General features: G+C 42.9%; 1 protein-coding gene across 1 annotated transcript in view; it reads right to left on the bottom strand.

Moving 5' to 3' along the window:
• LOC112105858 (centrosome-associated protein 350-like) overlaps positions 1-17906 on the bottom strand; it is a 160742-nt gene that overhangs the window by 52086 nt on the left and 90750 nt on the right. The window contains exons 16-26 of the mRNA XM_026655416.1: positions 15627-15841; positions 15078-15241; positions 14295-14405; positions 13892-14032; positions 7562-7698; positions 6677-6796; positions 4908-5074; positions 4005-4201; positions 2055-2239; positions 884-971; positions 344-490 (exon numbers count right to left, since the gene is read on the bottom strand). Of these exons, the coding sequence (XP_026511201.1) occupies positions 344-490; positions 884-971; positions 2055-2239; positions 4005-4201; positions 4908-5074; positions 6677-6796; positions 7562-7698; positions 13892-14032; positions 14295-14405; positions 15078-15241; positions 15627-15841 (1672 nt within the window). The remainder of the gene's footprint in view (positions 1-343; positions 491-883; positions 972-2054; positions 2240-4004; positions 4202-4907; positions 5075-6676; positions 6797-7561; positions 7699-13891; positions 14033-14294; positions 14406-15077; positions 15242-15626; positions 15842-17906) is intronic.

Here is a 17906-nt window from a genome sequence, read left to right as displayed (position 1 = left end):
AAAGTGTCTCAAGCTGGCATCCATAAATCAAGATACCCAAAATTACTAGTAACTTTTGAAAATCTTGACAATTAACATCATTTGCTATCCAGTTCAAAAAATAAACATCTTTTGAAAGTCATTGCCATATGGCTGTTTTTTCCTTCCACAATAAATTAAACAGATCAGACAGACAAAATTGCTCATAAACCCAAGGGATGAGGGAAGATTTAGGAGGAGGAGAAGCAAGTCTGTAAGCTATGTATTCAACATGATAACTTTTCATTCCTATACACTGAAGTCAATTACCACTGGAATGGGTTGGCTCCAAGTAGTAAGATACAGCTTCTGTAATGTTACTTACCAGCTTGTTTTCCCCCGCAGACTTCAGTTTTTCCTGCAGTTTCATGGTAGTCTGGCGGATTCGTTCTATCTCCTCCTGCTGCTTAAGTATCAGTTGTCTCTCCTTCCGAGCTGCCTTATTGGCCTCTTGCAAACGCTTAATTTCTGCCTTTAAAGGTAGAAAAGATGCAGCAAAAGAACTGTAGTGACAGTTGCCTGGAATGCATGCTGAGGCTGCCGTAAGGCCTGTGCCATATAATTAGTCAAGGCATTATGTTATTTTGATAATTTTGTTCAGTTATTCTCAGAGCAAGGACAGCTGATCAATTACTATACCACCACTAATAACTGTGTCCTGGTGTAAAAGGCTCAACTTGTTAATGCTAGATGCTATTATAATACAAATAAATAAAAATAATAATAATGAGAACCACAATAAGCTTAGGATCCAAGGACCTGGTTCGGTGGTTCTTGTTCAATACTCAAGTATCTATACAATGTCAGAGCTGTCCAGCGACTATACGATGGATTCAACTGGATTTTTCTATAGGGCAGCATTTACCTTCTCCTGCTGCAGCCTCAATAGCAGACCACGCTGTCTCTTTCGGATGGGTGGCATCTTGTCATCCTCTCCTTTGTCTCGTAAATGTCTGCAAGAAGATTGGGGGAAGGGAAGAAATAAATAAATAGCCTTAATTTCTCTTGCTTCCAAATACAGCAATACTTTTCTACTCTGCAATCTTACATCTCCAAAACAGAGTAGCACCATTTTGCATGTCAAAACTCCATCATGAATATTCTCTTCGGTGAACTATCCTATGTTCTTTAGGGTCTAAACAGAATCAGTTTTGCTATATTTAGTTTGGCTCTGTTTGAGATACAATTCTGTAGCAAAGGCATAAAAAGTTAAAAGAGAGTCAATGTAGGTGATGCCAGACATTGTCTCTCATGCCCAGGCCAGATATTCACAGCACAGTCATTTGAAAGACAGTGAGTGAAAACAATGCTCCAGGTCACTCTCTAATAGTTCCCTGCCTGACACATGAAATCCTAGAGTAAAGGAAACAGTTATGGTTGTTTACGGCAACACAGGGCCTTTGCTGGTTGGTGGTACGGGAATTTTAGAAGGGGGGAGAGAAATCAGGTGACCTTAATACCACTATTACTGTTGAGACAGTATCAAAATGCACATAAAAGAGATGAGACAGTATCAGTACAAGATAATTGAAGCAGCAGCAGCGGCATATTTAAGGTTTGAATACATTGCATGTGGTTGTAACAGAAAAATTTAGAGTTGAAAGAAAATGGTTCCTCTTGAGTTGAAAAAGTGATTTCAGGTGGGACTTTATTAGTGACGCTATATAATTAATTGCTTTGTCAATCTACGAGGGAATAGTCATGTCCTCCTTGCACCCTCCCCACTATGAACCTTAACTCAGGAAGCAATATTTAAATAAAAAGAACATATAAAGACAATCATCATCTCTCGCAGTTTACTGTGTAGACAAGCTTCTCTTTATTGAACAGTACTGAATTTAAACTGGAGAATACACGTGCCTATTGCATCATTTTCACATTTGTTATATGTATACGGTGATTTTAGATGAATAGTTTACAAAGAACACTTAATCGAATTTAAAAAACAGAACATGAAGAAGCCATAAAAAAAATACCCAGGTAGAAGCACAAGTGCAGGAATCGTCAGTGAGACTACATATTCAGAGTTCTCTTACTTTTTCTGGTGTTCCAGCCAGGCTAACTCAGCCTTGGTTTTCTCTTTCAGTGCCTTTTCACGGAGCCGAAGCAGTGAAGACTGATGAGCTGCTCGCATTTCCTCTTCCTTCATATACTGCCGTACCATCTCCATGGTGAATTTAGAGAAACTATCCTGCCCCCCCGAGAATGGCATACTTAGCTCCTGGTGAGGCAAGAGAAATTCCAGTTAATCCCCACAAAAAGGACCTCAAGTAATATTTCATCAGACCCAAATTATCTAAGTGAAAGAGGACGAGAGCCAGCATTCTGCATATACAATACCAGTACCCAACTACATGTGAAGATTGAAACTCATACCAGGGGATATTTGAAGAGATGGTATGAAACAGAAGAGGGAGGGGCAAGTTGAGATCCCCATTTGGTGGTGGTGTGGGTTTGTTTGTTTCATTTTACGACATCGAGCTACCTTACTGTTAGACAATGATGCTACATTTAAAGTACAGGCTGAGAATTACATGCCACACACCGACAAAGAGTTTTCCCTATAAATTGAGCTCAGTCTTAACTTTCCAACATCTTACATTAATGTAAAGATTAATTTCCCCAAGCTGTTAGTCTGTTCTTTCCATCCACTTGAAAATGTCTTTTTCACCTGAAAAGCTGTTAGTGCTTTTCCTGGTGTAGGGACATTTGGATTTTTTTAAAAATTTTGATGCCATTTTTAGTTTATTTTATTTTCTCCATTGTGGCTGACAAGGCCACAAAGCAACAGAGAAGCAGAGAAATGTGCCCCAAACACAACAGCATTGAATAAATTTAAATGCTTCAAACACAGGGTAGATTTTCTACTTACATGTTTCAGCTTTATCCTTTGCTAAAGGCTTCTATATTTCGTTTTACAAAACTACCGTAGCCAATTGATAGCTAGATGACAGTTTCAAAAAGTCTGTTGATCTATTGGGGGAAGTGGCACAATAGGAGAGTGCTTTCCATGCCACATCCATGTTCACATATCCTCCCTGGTAAATCTTAACCCTGCCCAACTGTAGGTCAGCTGGGCTTGGAACATCCAAAGCCCAACAAACTGGGACCATGGTGAACCACTAGAAGTTTGTCAGAAGGAAAGTCACCTCTGGACCAGAGTTGAAGCACCTTTAGCAACAAGTCTCTTAAATCTTCTTGCCTCCCGCCCTGTTAATAATAGGGGCTGAACTGGTGGGAGTGGCAGGATGAGGGCTGCATATTTGCTGGTGAGTGTGATGGAATAGGTCTGAGTGGTATGGGTATTTGATGGATGTAGAGAAGAAGGAAAAGCGACAAGTACATAGTTGGGGAAATGTGATTTCTAGATTTTCAGCAACTGCGTTGATGTGATTTGCTTAATTCTAAGTTAAAGGTTTTTGTTTGAAGGATAATAATGTGGGGAGACACTGGGATAGTTGTTAGAAAAGTTTGTATTAAGTGCACATTCATAAGTGTTTATTGAAATAGTTGAAAGATTACATAAAAATATAATGGTAAAAACATTATTTAGGTTGCAATCAAACATTCAAAAGTTTGGAAATTCCTGATTTAAGGTTGCCTATGCCTATCATAGTTCTGGCATTTTGTAATTTTCAAGTGCCTGACTTGAAAGCTAAATAACTTTTTATCAGAGTTTTATTATGTGATTTCCAAAGTTTTTTTTTTTAAAAGGCAAAATGTTAAACAAGTTATATTATGTACAACTGAAATTCAGTGCAAGAGGGAAAGCTTCATTCTCTATTAGCTTTACATTTGGCACAATTCGTATATACAATTATCCTTTGAGTGTTTTACAGGAAAAGAAACATCCTAAAGTTTGCAAGCATAACTTGACAAAAGATGGTTCATTTCAAAGTCACCAACAGATTGAGTATCTCACCTAGGGAAGAACTTCAACTGTATTTATTCTCCGTAACTACAGTTGCATGGTATTTGAGACCTACCTTTACAGATGACAGGGCTGTCTTTTCTGGGGAGACTTCCTCATCAGAATCGTCCCGATGACCTCGTTTCTTCTCCATGTTAATCCTGCGATGGCTCTCAGAAGGTAGCAAAGACCGGAAAGACTTTTCTTCTATCTCATCTTCTGTCATGGACTCATCAAATTTCAGGGAATACTCTGTTGCAATGGAAGCTGAGTCTGAGGGAGGAATCAGAAAAAAGAGTTTATTCTCCAGTGAGAGTCTTCATTATGCACACAATGGGCTTTGAAGTGGATCTAGCCTCAGCAAAGGTATAAAGTGTTGTGTGGAAACTCAGACTGAATAATTCAGCTAAATAATGGGCAAAAATGTTATATCACAGAATGAATGCTAATACTGTGAAAAATGTATAAGCCAAAATAAAAATAATAGTCTGAACTACACTTAACATCCTGCAGAAAAAGCCTATTAGAAAAATGTGTGGTCATCCCTTGGAGATTATAATGAAGTAGAATATCAGACAATTTTTATTTAATAGTATTATTTAGCTGATGAAGGCTTCAAACGGAAGATATCCAGTGCCACTTCACAGTCTGAATTTTTTTTTAATAACTATACAAATGCATTTTTATGGTAGCTGAAACATCTGGCCTTCAGCATATATTCTGGTATAACAGTAAATGAACATCTGGCAACAGTTATATTAACAGAAAATAGAACAGCCTATGAAATCAATTGCCCCCTAAATACAGAACAGTTTAAATGATTCCTTCCCACCATGTCATCCTCTGTTATCTCTTCACAGACTACCACTTAGTCCAGAGGCTCATCTTTCTTCACTTGCATTCCCCCTCCACTTATCTCAAAGACTTTAATTCCGAGGCACTACCTCTAGCTTCACCAAGGATCATGAATACGTCTAACCTTTCTCATCTGGTAGTGATGGAATACTATCGCTCCGCAAGGAATCATCCACACCAGTACGAGCCTGCTCTTCTATGGAGCTGCTCGTCTTTTCACGTCGGGAGGGCTTCTTCTCATTCTCCTTGGAAGAAGGAACTGAAGGACTCTCCTGCCGGCTGCTGCTGCTACTATTTAACAAGAACAAACACTTTTTATTTGTTTCTGCTTTTCTCCACCAGAACCAAGACATAGAAATGTTGCACAGGTACTTGACAGTTCTGCTTGTTCACTCCTTCAACATTGAAGGAAAAAAAAAAAAGTTTGTATTCTCATCTTATCTCTTACTGAGTAAAAATCCTAGTTAAAAAAATACTTAGGTTAAACAAAAGCACAGTTTGGCTACTGCAAAATCCCAGGCCTAACTAAATTGGAAATCCACACTGAAAGTTCTCACTTCTGGTCTAAGATAGAAAGGAACAGCCAGGGAAACAAACAAGCCTGTAAGTGTGCACATCTTTCACCCTGCAATGGGTACTGACGATAAATCATGCCAATCATTCCCTTTTACAAGTCTTTAAAGTTTTTTTTGGGGGGTGATGGGGGTTAGCTTTTTAAATTATTTATTATTATTATTATTATTAGGGAGGGGAAACAAACTAGCTAAGAGACAAAAACTAAGTTGGAATAAGTGGTCACTTTTCCTCTGGATAAAAAGTTACTGGTGAGGTGGTAAAATATGCAGAAGACACAAAGTTATTTAGATATGTCAAGACCAGACACAACTATGAGGAACTTCAGAGGGACCTAACCAAACTAGGGGAGAATGTACAATATAATGAAAGATTAAATTTAGTGTTGACAAATTCAAGATCATGAATAATGGATGGAACAACAGAAGGTTCTCATACACCTTACTGGGTTCTAAATTAATAAATAGTTCCCAGGAAGGAGACCTAGGCACCTGTAGACAGCTCAATGAAGACTTCTGCTCAGTGCAGAGCAGCTGCCAAATAAAAACAAATCAAATGTCAGGGTATATGAAGAATGGAACACAGAATATGACATATATTGTAAAACAATAATATAGATCAATGGTATGTCTTCACCAGGGATACCATTCACTGTTCCAGTTACCCCATCTCAAAACATATATATAACAGAATCAGAGAGGTTTCAGAGAAAGGCAACAAAAGAATGATTAGGGACATGGAAAAAATCTCATACAAAGAGAAATTGAAAAGATTAGTACTGTTTACCTTAGAAAGGACACAAATGGGAACATGGCAGAAAGGGGACAAGATAAAAAATATACAAAATAATTAATGGTATAGAGAAGGCAGAAGAGGAGTTTCCGTTCTTGTTTCATGAGACAGGAAGAACAAGGGGACATTCAATGAAATTAAACAGTGGCAAATTTAAAATAGAAAAAAAATATCTTCACACCACACCACGAGACTGTGGAATACATTGCAACAAGTTCTCATTTGAGGCACAGACCTTAGCAGGAAACACACAAAAATATTAGATTAAGGATTATTTATATTAATAACACTAATATCCAGAGTTATAATAGTAAATATTTAAAAACAAACAAACAAGTTTTGGAAGGGATAGAAAGCTTCAAGCTTTGGGACATAAACCAATCTCCAACTACTGGGAATTAAGAAGAAACTTTCATTGGGGGCAAGTTAAAATTCCAATAGATACCAGTTTTCCAGAGCATTCATTTGTATGTATTTTTACTACACTTTTAAAGTAGAAATTGATGGCATAATTTAATCTCTTCTCACCTCTGATCATGATTCTTGGATCTTGAGGATTCTGAGTAACTATCAAATAATGGGGAGTATGTCTGCTTTGAGTCAGCTGTCTTCTCTTTACTTTGTGAAGGGGTTCCAGATTCATTTTTCCTGTCAAAGGAAAATGTTCTGGATAAATTTGAGTAGTCTTGGAATAAAGAATAAAAAAAGAAAGGTTTTTACAATTTACTTCAATTTAATAGGAGAAATAAGGGTCTGTTGAGTAAAGAGACTGGAGGACTTAAAAAAGGATAGGGCAGTTAAATCAGACCAAACTAAACAGGATGAAAACTATCCAATTAAAAGAGTAAACAGTTTCACTTCTCACTTATGTATAACCCTTTACAGAACAGATGATGTGTAAACCATGGAAAAAAATTCTGTCTTTGTACTCTTACATTAAGCTAAGTTCATCTTCCTAGTCTATCTACTCTATCCACATAGAATTCCTTTATATAATGCTCTTTCATTAAAGCCCCATAAGGTTTTCACTAAAAAATGGTGGGAGAACTAGTATAAGGCTAGGTCTACACTACCCGCCTGAATCGGCGGGTAGAAATCGACCTCTCGGGGATCGATTTATCGCGTCCCGTTGGGACGCGACAATCGATCCCCGAATCGACGCTCTTACTCCACCAGCGAAGGTGGGAGTAAGCGCCGTCGACAGGAAGCCGCAGAGGTCGATTTTGCCACCGTCCCTACAGCGGGGTAAGTCGGCTGCAATACGTCGAATTCAGCTACGCTATTCGCGTAGCTGAATTTGCGTATCTTAAATCGACCCCCCCGTGTAGTGAAGACGTAGCCTGAGAGGCCACAACAACTGCTACTGCTTTTCCTAAAGTGCTACGTTTGTGAGAGGTTGTATTGGTCAAATACCTGTTTGTATCGGCTCGATCTCTGAGCTCTTTCATGAACTTTGAATGATGTTGCCGCTGATGGTCGAACAGTGTGGTGATCGGAGCTGCTGGAGCACTGACTGCATCTGAGATCTGTGTTCGTGCCAACTCTGTCATCTGAATACAGGAATATACTTGATACACAGCTGCATTCCCTATCTGAAACTCTTAAATTGTTGCAGGCATATATACGACACACATCACCATGATATACGAATGATTTACACTTAAAGATGGGTCAATTTCAACTAAGAAAGAGGAGCAGATTGCTCTGTACATTTATTTTTTATTTACACACACACAGTGGGAAAAGCCATGTGGTAAACTGTATCAACCATGCTACTTTGGCCAACTAACCTGAACTCTGCTCACTAAATGAACTTCACTTAGGCCTGGTCTACACTAGGCTTTTATGTCGACTTTAGCGCCGTTATATCGAATTAACCCTGCACCCGTCCACACCAGGAAGCCATTTAGTTCGACATAAAGCTCTCTTTAAATCGATTTCTGTAATCCTCCCCAACGAGAGGATTAGCGCTAAATTCGACATGGCCATATCGAATTAGGCTAGGTGTGGATGGAAATCGACGGTAATAGCTCCGGGAGCTATCCCACAGTGCACCACTCTGTTGACGCTCTGGACAGCAGTCCGAGCTCGGATGCTCTGACCAGCCACACCCCCGGGAAAATTTGAATTCATTTTCATTTTCCTGTCTGGGCAGTTTGAATCTCAGTTCCTCTTTGGACATCGAGGGGAGCTCAGCAGCAGTGGCAACTATGCAGAGCTCTCCAGCAGAGATGGCCGTGCAATCCAATAGAAAGAGGGCCCCAGCATGGACTGATCGGGAAGTCTTGGATCTCATCGCAGTGTGGGGCGATGAGTCCGTGCTTTCAGAGCTGCGCTCCAAAAGAAGGAATGCTAAGATCTACGAGAAGATCTCCAAAGCCATGGCAGAGAGAGGCTACAGCCGGGATGCAACGCAGTGCCGCGTGAAAATCAAGGAGCTGAGACAAGGCTACCAAAAAACCAAAGAGGCTAACGGACGCTCCGGATCCCAGCCCCACACATCCCGTTTCTACGAGGCACTGCATTCCATCCTGGGAGCGGCCGCCACCACTACCCCACCCCTGACCGTGGACTCCGAGGATGGGATATTGTCCGCGGCCGGTTCCTCGTCAGACATGTTAGCGGACGGGGAAGATGAAGAGGACGAGGCAGTCGACAGCGCTGGCACCGCTGATTTCCCCGACAGCCAGGAGCTCTTCATCACCCTTACCGAGATCCCGTACCAACCGTCCCCATCCCTTACCCCGGACACAGAATCAGGGGAAGGATCAAGCAGTAAGTGCTGTAAACATGTAAACATTTATTTAAAACAGAACGGTAATATTTATACTATTAACAATGTATATTTATAAAAGTGCTGTAAACTAGTAAAAAAATAATCAGGTACAAAACAGGAATATTTACAAAGGTAACAAATGGGTTTTCATGATTTCTCTGTCTTAGGCTCTTCTCAATTTAGTCCCAAGTATTTTAAAAAAATTTCACAATGTCCGTTACTACATGATTCCCAGGCCCAAGACGCTCCACTCCAAAGTCCCAGTGCACCTACGCGAAAATCCGGTCAATGTGGCCGGGGATCGACGAGAAATCCTCGTAGGAGAACTCCTCGTAGGTCTCGTGGAGGTAGAGCTCAAGCCTGTTGATCAGGTTCCGGGGTAGGGCGATCTTAGTGGGCCCTCCGTGGTAGCAGACATGTCCCCTCCACGCCACAATCAAGTACTCCGGGATCATCGCACGACATAGCATGGCGGCATACGGCCCCGGTTTCTGCATGCTTTCCCGCAGCATGCGTTCTCTCTGGGTGTCCGGGATCCTCAGGAGGGTGATGTCGCTCATGACGCCCTGCTTTGAATTAGGGAGGGGAATGTTAGTATTGGGACTGCTTTACAGCCACGCGGTGGAGGGAGAGGGGCAGCATACAGGGATCTTTCCCTGGGACAGCCGCGAGGGGGTGGGACAGGGGCAGAGTTGATGCTGCCCTGATTGCTGGCAGCAGAGACTGGCATTGCTTTCAATGTGAAAGGAGGCCAGTGCTACTGCTGGAGTTTTAAGCAGCCACAAGTCTGCGGCTTACCATTATTGCCCGCTCCAGAAGTTCAGGTCTCCAGCCACAGTTCTCTGAACACTCCAAGACCTCCGCAAGTCCACAGGCACTGAAGGCGACGGCCGAAAATTCGACCTTGTCCTGAGTGCGCATGTGAGAGGTTCAGTGCATGGTCTTGTTCACAGAGAAAGACTAGGTTCTTTGTATACAATTTCATTTATCTGTCTCAGGAATTCACTCCCTTTTTAAAATTCACACAGACACATCTGCGACTGTCTCCCAACCCAGCCTGTCAGCACACTCCCAGAGGCTAGCGCAGATTAGGCGGAGGAAGAAGAAGACGCGTGAAGACATGTTCTCAGAACTAATGGGCTGCTCCCGAGCCCAGGCAGCCCAGCAGACACAGTGGAGGGAGAACTTGTCACAAATGCACCGGGCAGTCATGGAACGGGAGGAGAGGTGGCGTCAGGAGGACCAACAGGCTACTGAAAAGCTGCTTGGACTAATGAGGGAGCAAACGGACACGCTCCGGCGCCTTGTGGATGTTCTGCAAGACCGGAGGCAGGAGGACAGAGCCCCGCTGCAGTCTATCTGTAACCGCCCTCACCCGCCACCAAGTCCCACACCACCCTCACCCAAAGTCCAAAGAAGGAGGGGCGGCAAGGGCCGTTAAAACTTTCAGTCAACCCCTGCAGACTGCTCTAGCAGTAGAAGGCTGACATTCCCCAAAATTTCATAAGTCCTTTCCTACCCACCTCACACAAGCCCCCGTCCAAGTTTCACCCCCCACGTTTCATGTCTGGTTCGCAATAAAATGTTTGTTTCTGTTCATTACTGTTTCAGTCAGGTTCTTTTGAGGGAGAGTCTGTCTGGAGGGGGGGAAGGGGCTTGGTAATTGGACAGGACAGTGACCTTTAGCAGGGTACAGAGGCGGTGTCAGGTCCAGCATCAGGACACATACACAGTGCAGTCACTGGTTACCCTGGTCAGTCTGGGAGGTGTTTTTCATGTTTTGGGGGGGGGGGGTGGGTTGCGCTGTGACTTTGTGGCGGGGGAGGGCAGTTACAGATCTTATGCAGCGGTCCTTATCCTGGCTCACAGATCCACGCAGCAGGGGATCTGTAACCCTACCCCCCCTGCCAGAAAGTCACATAACCGACACATACACACAGTCCCACCCAGGAGTGCTGGCAGGCTCCATTGAAATAACCAGTCCACCAGTGCGGAGCCTGTCATTCCGGGAGTTTAGAAGCATCATTTGCATCAGAACACTAAACCCGCCCCCCGCCACAGTCTGCGTCCCCGGTTTAAAATATTCCCGCGAAAACAGCAATACAGACAACGGTGTTCATTAACAAAATCGAAATGATTTTATTTTTTGGGAAGGGGAAGGGGGTGAAGGGGGTATGTAACTGGAGAGGATAGTCAAAATGGACTGGGTAAAGAAACGGGGGCAGGTTCAGCTTTTCTGTCCACAAACTGAAAAGTCACTGGTTGCCCTGCTCACTCAGGAACCTAGCTTTCAAAGCCTCCCGGATGCACAGGGCGTCCCGCTGGGATCTTCTAATGGCCCGGCTGTCTGGCTGGACGTAATCAGCAGCCAGGCTATTTGCCTCTAGCTCCCACCCCGCCATAAAGGTCTCCTCCTTGCTCTCACACAGATTGTGGAGCACACAGCAAGCTGCAATAACGATGGGGATATTGGTTTCACTGAGATCACAGCGAGTGAGTAAGCTTCTCCATCTCCCTTTGAGACGGCCAAAAGCACACTCCACCACCATTCTGCACTTGCTCAGCCGGTAGTTGAAGAGTTCTTTTTCTGTGTCCAGGGCGCCAGTATAGGGCTTCATGAGCCAGGGCATTAGCGGGTAGGCTGGGTCCCCGAGGATGACTGTAGGCATCTCCACATCCCCAAGAGTTATTTTGTGGTCTGGGAAGTAAATACCTTCCTGCAGCCGTCTAAACAGACCAGAGTTCCTGAACACGCGAGCGTCATGAACCTTGCCCGGCCATCCGACGTAGATGTTTGTAAACCGTCCCCGATGGTCCACCAGTGCTTGCAGCACCATTGAAAAGTAGCCCTTTCTATTGATGTACTGGCTGGCCTGGTGGTCCGGTCCCAGGATAGGGATGTGAGTCCCATCGATAGCCCCACCGCAGTTTGGGAATCCCATCGCGGCAAAGCCATCTATGATGACCTGCGCGTTTCCCAGGGTCACTACCTTTAGGAGCAGTACCTTGACGATTGCCTTGGCTACTTGCATGACAACAACCCCCACGGTAGATTTGCCCACACCAAAGTGGTTCGCGACTGACCGGTAGCTGTCCGGCGTTGCAAGCTTCCAGAGGGCTATGGCCACTCGCTTCTGGACAGTGAGGGCTGCTCGCATGCGGGTGTCCTTGCGCTTCAGGGCAGGGGACAGCAACTCACAAAGTTCGAGGAAAGTCCCCTTCCGCATGCGAAAGTTTCGCAGCCACTGGGATTCATCCCAGACCTGAAGCACTATACGGTCCCACCAGTCCGTGCTTGTTTCCCGGGCCCAGAATCGCCGTTCAACAAAATCCACATGCCCCATTGCCAACGTGATGTCCTGGGCGCTGGGGCTCGTGGTTTCTGACAGCTCTGTGCCACTCTCCGACTTCAGGCTCTCACGGCGGTGCCGTAGCCTCCTCGCCCGATTTCTCTGCATCTGCCTCAGGGAAAGGTGTATGATAAGCTGCGAGGTGTTGAGAACGGCCACAAGTGCAGCGATGGTCGCAGCGTGATCCATGATCGCAGTGCTGTGGCGTCCGCGCTGTCACTGACCAGAAAAGTGCGCGAACTGATTTCCCGCCGGCGCTTTCATGGAGGGAGGGAGGGCGTTAGTGACGGACGGATGACGACAAATTTTTTTTACCCAGAAGGCATTGGCGGCTCGACCCAGAATTCCGATGGGCAGCGGGGACTGCGGGAACTGTGGGATAGCTGCCCACAGTGCACCGCTTCCAATATCGACGCTCGCCCCGTTAGTGTGGACTCACAAAGTCGAATTACTGTCCTTAGTGTGTCCTTAGTGTGGACACACACGTTCGACTTTGCAATATCGATTCCACATATTCGATTTAAGTAAAATCGAATTACCCTCGTAGTGTAGACATACCCTTAGACAAACATTCCAAAACTCCAAACAGCTTAACAGATTTATTTTTTTAAGAAAATCTGCCACAAATATCATTTTCTTCTTTCCCCAAAAATTACACTTGTCTGATGAGTGAGACGGACTATGACTAGTCTTGAACAAGTGTCAATTTTATGGTCCAATATCATGCAAACCATCAGGGCTAGAAATGGTATTATATAATCAGAAACCCAGGAATTTCCTCTTTTCAATGGAATAAGGCACTTGTTTCTAATCAGGTATACAAAATATATCAAACATATCAAAATATGTTTACTAGTTTAAAATCTTCCTCTTCCTCAGGAGGTCTGTACGTTCAGACTTAGGAGACTAAAAGCTTGGTGAATGGGTACAAAAAAATCAGTTCCGATAATATTTTTCAAGAACTTACTAAATAAATTTCTAAAATAGTTTTTCTGTAAAATATATGGCTTATGCAGAACAGACAGTGTGGCAGCATAAAATATTTTTGGTTGGGATGATCTGAATAACTTGTTCATGTCTTCATCATTTGTGAGTAATGTAGCAACCTTAAACACACACTGATAAACTTGCATCACACCATCATGTCTTCTTGTATACATATATATGCACATTATTGAAAATAGTGGGAAAACTTAACTCCCTTTATACTTAAGGAAGGTATGGTGTGTGCCCAGCAAATGTGCTTGGTGCATTGACGACAGGTATTCACTATACATCATTATGATCCATTTAACTCTATGGACATTCAATTCAGTTTTGCCCTAGTTTCTTCAGAACATGGATCCAAAAACTCTCTCTCTAGCCTATCAACTTGACCATGACTTCCCTTTCTTTGAATCGTTCTTATCTCTTAGTAAGATGCTCTGGGGAGTGCATGGGGATTATAAGAAGGCCACTAACTTTTTTCTAAATAGCAGTGCCAGAAGTTCTACTGAATATCCTCCCAGCACTGGCATGCTGCAAAGGTGAAGAAGCTACACTGAAGAGTGAATGTTTTAGTAGCAAGACAACTTGGCAATGGAACATTTTCATCAAGTCTTTCATACAGAATCTCACCTCACGGATCTGGCGAGCTGCATCCGTGGTGAGCAAAGCAGCTTCCACCTGCTGGGCTGCAATTTTACATGTCGTCTCCTGTAGTGCTTCTGCTGCCTCCTGTCGTGACTGGACCAGATGCTGCAGAGATTCTGCATGGGCCTATAAAGAAAAAACAGCAAGGTTATAATTACTCTTGGTGGGTAGTATTATTATTCGTTTTGAGTTTATAGCCTTAAAGAAAAAAAATCAGTTTGAAATTAAGATTTGTCTCTGATGTGTTTTGGTCAGATACTTCAAATTCCTTCACCCGTTCCAGACCATCCATGGACTTCACATTAAGAATATTTCTGGACACAGGTTTACTTATAGATTCAAAGCGCTGTCTCTTACGCACTTCATATTTTTTGAAGGTAGGCATTACCTGCGCCGCTTTCTGCCTCGCTTCCTCCAACTGTCTTTGACTCTCTAAAGCCTCTTGCTCAGCCTTGAGTTTCAAAAGAGCCAAGTCCCGCTCATGTCGCTGCTGCTGTGCCTACAGATTGAGACATTTTAGTGTTAAGTAAAGGAATCTGCATTTAGATTCCACAACCCACCCCACTAACTGTAGCTAACTGACAGTCAGAATGCTGCTCTATTTGAAGCTTCCTGTGCTAAAGTCAAACCTTCAGTCTCTCTTCTGGCACCAATATCTTGTTGGTGAGGGAGCTGACAACTATGTATACCCCTTCCCACCCTTTCCCTCTGGGTACAAAAGAAATCAGAATCTGAAAGGTTTGCTTGTTCTGCTTTGGGAAGTAGCTAATCTTGTCAAGAGGAGCAGATTTCAACCAAGATATACCCAGAATAAGACCAAGAACCCAGCCTGAACAACCACCATTTGTTGCCTAAGGGCCAAGTATCAAACCTAGCAAGTAAATAAATTCTAGTTTTATCATGATATGCAGTAAAAACAATTATTTCAGCCAATGACATACTAATGGTAGGAGCTCCTGACTCATTACTGGTGTGTTGATAAGAACAGGGAAGATGATGCAGGTATTGATCTTAGAATATATTGGACATTTTCAAATAGACTGCATCACCTCAGCTGTGGATTGTTTCAAATCATCAGCAGAACTATTTCAATTACAATGCTTTGGTTATTTTTTCCTCACAAAATACAGAACAAGAGGGTTAAAGCAAGTAAAAAAAAGTTTCCAGTCACCTTTAGGATTTGAGCCAGTGAAACACTCTCCTGCTGGGCAAGTGATATGCCCCGCACTCGTTCTACATCTGAGAGTTGTCGTACAGATTCTTCAATGGCACTCAGGTAGTTGAGCTCTGCTGACAAACGATGCTGGAGACCAGCAGGAGAGAAGCGCATGGATCCTGTAAGAGAATACTTACTATTTAACATTTATAGGACTTAAGGCTGGTCTACACAAAAAAAATTAGATCGACCCAGCTATCCTGCTTAGGGGTGTGAAAAATTCACACCCCATGAATGATGTAGTTAAGCCAGCCTAAGTCCCTGTGTAGGCAGCGCTAGGTTGACAGAAGAATTCTGCCTCTTGGGGAGGTGGATTACCTACGATGACACGAGTGTCTGTGCTGAAGTGCTACAGCAATGCAGCTGTCGCACTGCAGCTGTAGCATTTCAAGTGTAGACAAGCCCTTAGCCTGCATCATAGAAACTATACATAAATACGAAGAGAAAAAAAAAAAAAAGAGGAAGTTTTATGGAATTAGTTGGGCTTGAATGGAGCCAGCTCACCAGCCACTGCTGCTGCTCCTGTCTTGCTAGTTCCCAGGCTCAAGTCAGAGATGGGTACATTGGGCTTGAACCCTGAAGCTGTAGTCCCAGGAAAGCCTGCAGGGGACCTGGCTCTTTCCGCTGTATTTCCTAGAGAGTCAAACTGTAACAGTTTCTGGGAGCCTGGAGATGGGGGAGAGGTTGGGGTCTTCTGGGACCTTCCCTTGTCTGAGAGACTGACAGAAAAATCAAACCAGAAAAAGATCAGTATTCTCCAATGCCCAGCCATTTAAATGCAAGGATGACAGTTTACATAGTAATAAGCTAAATCCCCTGTTTGTCTACATTTGAACAGACTATGTACAAGGAATGCTCTCCTATGATTTGCAGGTGCCTACCCTGCATTTAAGAAATGGCTCACTACAGGGATGTTACACATGCATTCCACTTTGGGACACATTTTGATAAAGTTGTTCTATAGCAGGGGTAGGCAACCTATGGCACGCGTGCCGAAGGCGGCACGCGAGCTGATTTTCAGTGGCACTCACACTGCCCGGGTCCTGACCACTGGTCCGGGGGGCTCTGCATTTTAATTTAATTTTAAATGAAGCTTCTTAAATATTTTAAAAACCTTATTTCCTTTACATAAAACAATAGTTTAGTTATATATTATAGACTTATAGAAAGAGACCTTCTAAAAACGTTAAAATGTATTACTGGCATGTGAAACCTTAAATTAGAGTGAATAAATGAAGACTCGGCACACCACTTCTGAAAGGTTGCCGACCCCTGTTCTATAGTATCAAGCATAGTTAGTATATAAATAATAAAGGAACAAGGATTACTTACAGGTTCTAAACAGAGAAAAAAATCTCATATGAGTCAAATTTATAAACAGTCATTAAAGTATCAAGGCCAGTAACATACTGTAGAAATTACCCTATAATCCTTCACATAAATAACTACATCAAAAGGTGATAGGACTCCTTGACTATCCCATAGATACAAACTTCTCTCTGTACCATGGGGCAAAGATTTTCAAAAATAAGTGCCTAAGGTTAGCCCCTTAATTCTATTCTTAGGCACCAGAATAAGTGGCCTGATTATCCAGCAGCTCCTATCAATTTCACTGGAATTTGATAGGAACTCGACACTTCTGAAAATCAGGCCACATTCAGGCGCCTAAATATGGATTTAGGAGTCTAACTTTAGGCACCTCGTTTTGAAAGTCTTGGCCAGGAACTTAATTTTACCTACAGAAAATTAATTAAACCTACAGAAGAACCTGACATTATAGAAGCCCTTTACAGTTTAGAAATGCTCTAGAGGTGCAAGTGGCTATGACAGAGCTGTTACCTTTAAATATTAATCTCCCTTTGCAAAATGAGGTAAATGCCAAAGAGTCCTAAATTTGCATTAAAATAGTAATACACCTCTACCCCGACCCAATATAACACGAATACTGATATAACGCGGTAAAGCAGTGCTCCGGGGAGGGGGGGGGGGGGGGGGGCTGCGCACTCCGACGGATCAAAGCAAGTTCGATATAATGCGGTTTTACCTATAACGCAGTAAGATTTTTTGGCTCCCGTGGACAGCGTTATATCGAGGTAGAGGTGAAGTTAATAAAATACAACATGAAAACTGCCTGTGGAGGGAAGTTTCTGTACATCGCTTTCCAAAAACTTTCAGAAAATGATTCAAATACATACAAAAATGTTAACATTCCAAAATTCTGAAAGCAAAGATGATCAACAGTCAATGCTTAAATCATGGGGAAGCCTCCCAGACACACATTAAAACAATGGCACAACTCATTTCGTCTCATTAGGCCAGGAGGTGGTTTTCAAACCCGATACTGGGTTCAATATTTCAACTAAACTAAGCCAATTCATCACAATCACTCTGTATGCACTCAGTGAACAGACACATGAAAACTAACTTGCATGTCTTTTTAGGAGATTTGAGACAAGATTTTAGTTTCAATGACATGGTTAATGGAAACATGAACTGCAACAGCAGCAAGGATGGGTATTAAATTCTCTCCCCCACTATACTCCTTTGGAGCAGCAACCCATCTTTGCACAAAACATCACACTGTCATAAACTCATTCATCAGGGAGCCCACAGTCACCCCAGCCAAAGAGACATTCTTGTGGTTTCTACTGGCAGAGATTGCAACAGCTCTTTATAGGTAGTCTGCCTATTTCTTTTAGCTTCTTACAGACTCCTCTTTGCGAAGATGGAAAAAGAAAAGCTAGCTTCAGTGCCTTTTCAGCAATTAAACTAAAAGATGCCTGT

The sequence above is a fragment of the Terrapene carolina genome, unplaced genomic scaffold, assembly GCF_002925995.2.
Source record: "Terrapene carolina triunguis isolate 2854851 unplaced genomic scaffold, T_m_triunguis-2.0 Scaffold210, whole genome shotgun sequence".
In the NCBI taxonomy this organism is placed as follows: Eukaryota; Metazoa; Chordata; order Testudines; family Emydidae; genus Terrapene; species Terrapene triunguis.
The sequence above is the reverse complement of the archived record's forward strand: the minus strand, read 5'-3'. Positions and strand labels throughout refer to the sequence as shown.